At 40.0% G+C, this 3,244-nt stretch overlaps 1 protein-coding gene across 1 annotated transcript; it reads right to left on the reverse strand.

Moving 5' to 3' along the window:
* Positions 1-869: 869 nt before the first annotated feature.
* Positions 870-2,059, reverse strand: LOC140014692 (uncharacterized). Its single transcript, XM_072065785.1, has 2 exons — positions 1,244-2,059; positions 870-908 (listed from the first exon to the last, which is right to left on the reverse strand). Exons 1-2 carry the CDS (start codon positions 2,057-2,059, stop codon positions 870-872), a joined length of 855 nt encoding a protein of 284 aa, XP_071921886.1.
* Positions 2,060-3,244: the final 1,185 nt, after the last annotated feature.

The raw sequence follows: 3,244 nt of genomic DNA on the forward strand, positions 1-3,244 counted from the left end.
AGTAGGGTCGAATCCACAGGGACTGGGGATACTTCGTTTCTTCTAGAGTTCAAAGTATGGGGGGTTTTGAATTAAATGCTAACTAAATAAATTAACTGCAGAAAATAATTGATTAAGAGAAATAATTAAGGGAAAACTCTAGCCAAGGGTACACTTCAGAAATGGTTCAGGCACTGATCATTGATTCACAGATAATTCCACATTTGTTAATAGATTAGTTATAGTTGTCATGCACGCGATAAACAACCAACCTTTCCTTAATTTCTCGATAGTTAAGGTACGACCGTTAACTATTTCTCTAACCCAAAAACAACCCTAGGTACGACCGTAGGATTTAATTTCTAGATTGCATTAATAATTAGAAAGGCCCAATCCTAACTAACAAACACGCTACGAGGGTTTGTTTAAGTTAGATCGTATATTCCCCTGACATAAACCCAATTACGCCAGTTGCTACTGAGATAGAGATAACGAACAATTACGGATTCAATTACCCCTATTTAGCAAAAATAGCCTATATGAATAATTAATTATTGCGCACTAATCAATCATACACAAGGCCACAGCAATTAAAATCAAGGAACATACAAATACCAATAAATGAAGAAAATAATTAAAACAGATTCGATCTCACAGTAATTGTCGAACCAAATCGTCAGTTGTCCCCTTGACTAGAAGGAAGGCTTAGCCACGCCGCATAATTAAATCACCACATGAAGTAATGGATTGCAAAGGCATGGCGGTTTTTACTAGAAAGCAAGGAATAAAAGATGTTTTCCCGTTGGGGAATATTGTCGAACACCTGGCGTGTGTCAGAGGCCAGTCAAAAGAAAGAAAGAAAGGAAACTAAAACTAAACTAAAAACTACACTAAAACTCGGGATCTCCTTTTGCTTCTGTACGTCTTCCCTTAAAAAGCCAAAAGAAAGAAGCCTAAAAGCTATTTCCTGTGATCCCCACACATGTGGACAAAGCCTCCAAATTACTTCTTGGTCCAAGTCTCTCTACGTTGCTTTCTTTGAAAGGCCCAAATGACTAAATGCCTTTCACTAGCTTGTGGTCCCCACCAATTCAAAAGTCCAAGGTCCTTAGAAGTCTCCATTTTCCCATAAAAGTCCCTCCTTTTTGGTAATTTCCTGCTTTGTTCCTGAAATTAAGTCCCAATACCAAATATAAGTAGATATTAATAATTAAAACAATATTTGGCAAGAATAAAAGGGGAAATTAACAATAAAAGTACTAACAATTAACACCCTATCACCTGGGTTTTTGATCCCGCATTCGTTCGCAGCATGCCCCTGGTGGAAACAATGATCACAGTACTTTGGCAGATTCTCTGCGAGCAGCGGCTGCCTAAAGCCCATCCTCTCCCCAAACGCAATCCACACTCTACCCGATAAACTCTTCATTAAGTCAACTTCGACACACACTCTAGCCACATTCGGCCTTGATCCCCTCGCAGTCGCCGCATCCACACAGAGAGGATGACCCAAGCAGGCGACAATGGAAAACAAGCATTCCTTGTGAAAGAGATGCACTGGCAGTTTGGGCAGCGAAAACCAAACTGGTACAACTGATGTTTCCCTATCAACGTGAAAATCAATGGACCACTTGAGAACTCTCATAGGAACCTTGTTTATATGCCAGATTCCCCTTGACCACACACGATAGTAGTCGGCTTCGTTAGATAATCGAATCAGCACGTGCCTTCGATCCATCAATCCAAGAGAATATTCGGCCTTCAAGTTAAGAGCTTGGAAAAATTTCCTCAGCTTCTCCATTAGAGGCCGTCCCCTAGAGAACTTCCCCACCAAAGCATACGGAAAAGGAGCGGCAATGCGCTCGATATCTTCCATAGAAAAACTGACGGCTGGTTCTCTACGGTGGGTAGAGGAAACCCCCTGCACCCGTGGACCTGTGGGAGACAACGAGGCAAAGGATTTCGACTTGAACTCCACGGCTGTCCTGGAGGAAACGACGTCTGCAAAAGACGGTACTCCGATCGGAAGCGTCGCAGTAGGCGGTATCCCCTCCCCCGTTGAGGAGGAACCGACGGCCATGACAGCCAGAACCTAGTTACAGAGAGGGTAACCCTTTTTTCAGATTTTTCCTCTCTTCCTTTCTCAGCCGAAAACCTTAATCCCGAAGTCTCTCTGGTTTCTCCTCCTTCTTGGTTCCAGCTTTTTCTCCTTTCTTGCCGACCTTCGTTCTCTTTTCCAGCCGCCAAGAACCCCCTTTTGTTTCTTCTCTCAGTGATCCCTGTAGCCTTTCTTCCTCCTCTCCCGTTCACTCTATCTCTCCCTTCCACTCTCGGTTGTTACCTAGTTTTGCTTGCCCGAAACTCTCCTCACTCTCTCCCTTTTTTCAGATCCTTCCTCCCTTTGTTTTTTGCCTGTTTCTTCCACCAGCCCAAGACACTTTGTTTTTTCTCCCCAAAGCTCATTTCTTTTCCCAGTTTCTTTCCCCTTTTCTTTGTCACTCAATTTTTTGATTCTCTTCCTGAAGCTTTCCTCAGAAAACTCCCGTAGCTACCTCTCAACCCTAGCCGCCGTTCCTTTCTATCATTCCTCTATTTTTTTTTACAGCTCCCCTTTTTCCCCTCGGGGGGGTAGGATTGAAAAAAAAAACAAAAATAAGAACATCTAGTGTTAATTCATCTTAGATGCACATTTTAGTAAGTATAACTGCATTAGTGTTCATGATTAAAGAAGGGGCTTAACCAGAAAAATTAATTCACCGATGTCATTTCTACGTGAATTTTGGAATTTTAGAGAGAGTTCATTAACATAGTCTGGATTAATTTTGGTTATCTCTTTCTTCTAATTTGTTTTTTTAGTTTTAATATATAAGCTCCATTTTCTAATCTTTTGTTGACTGCAATGGAATATTTCTCAAAAATTGAATGAGAGGTTTCAAGCTTTGATTATCTTGCTGCCTTGGATAATTTTATGAGCTTTAATATTTTACAATTTTGATTTCTTTGCAAATTTGGCCATGATAATTTGTTTAGTTAGTGCTTTCAGACAGAGCATAAGTATGTTGAATAAATGTAGTATAACTTAATTATTTTTTTATGATTTAGGTGTGATAACAACAAGTATAACAATTTCAAGCTGGTCTTAATAGAAAAATGGTTAACTTGATTTATTTGTGTTTTGAAGTTTGACTTTTTTTTCCTTTCTTGCTAAATTAAATTGATCAGCTATTTTTGCAAGCATACAAAGTGGATCGTGGTAATAAAATCA

Source organism: Coffea arabica, chromosome 9e (assembly GCF_036785885.1).
Source record: "Coffea arabica cultivar ET-39 chromosome 9e, Coffea Arabica ET-39 HiFi, whole genome shotgun sequence".
NCBI classification, from domain to species: Eukaryota; Viridiplantae; Streptophyta; class Magnoliopsida; order Gentianales; family Rubiaceae; genus Coffea; species Coffea arabica.

Bases quoted from the DNA above. Each gene is read 5' to 3' on its own strand.
- LOC140014692 (XM_072065785.1), bottom strand. From the start codon at position 2,059: ATGGCCGTCGGTTCCTCCTCAACGGGGGAGGGGATACCGCCTACTGCG. The intron at 909-1,243 runs GTTAGTACTTTT...TGGCTTTTTAAG, and splicing joins CAGGTGATAGGGTGTTAATT to GGAAGACGTACAGAAGCAAA.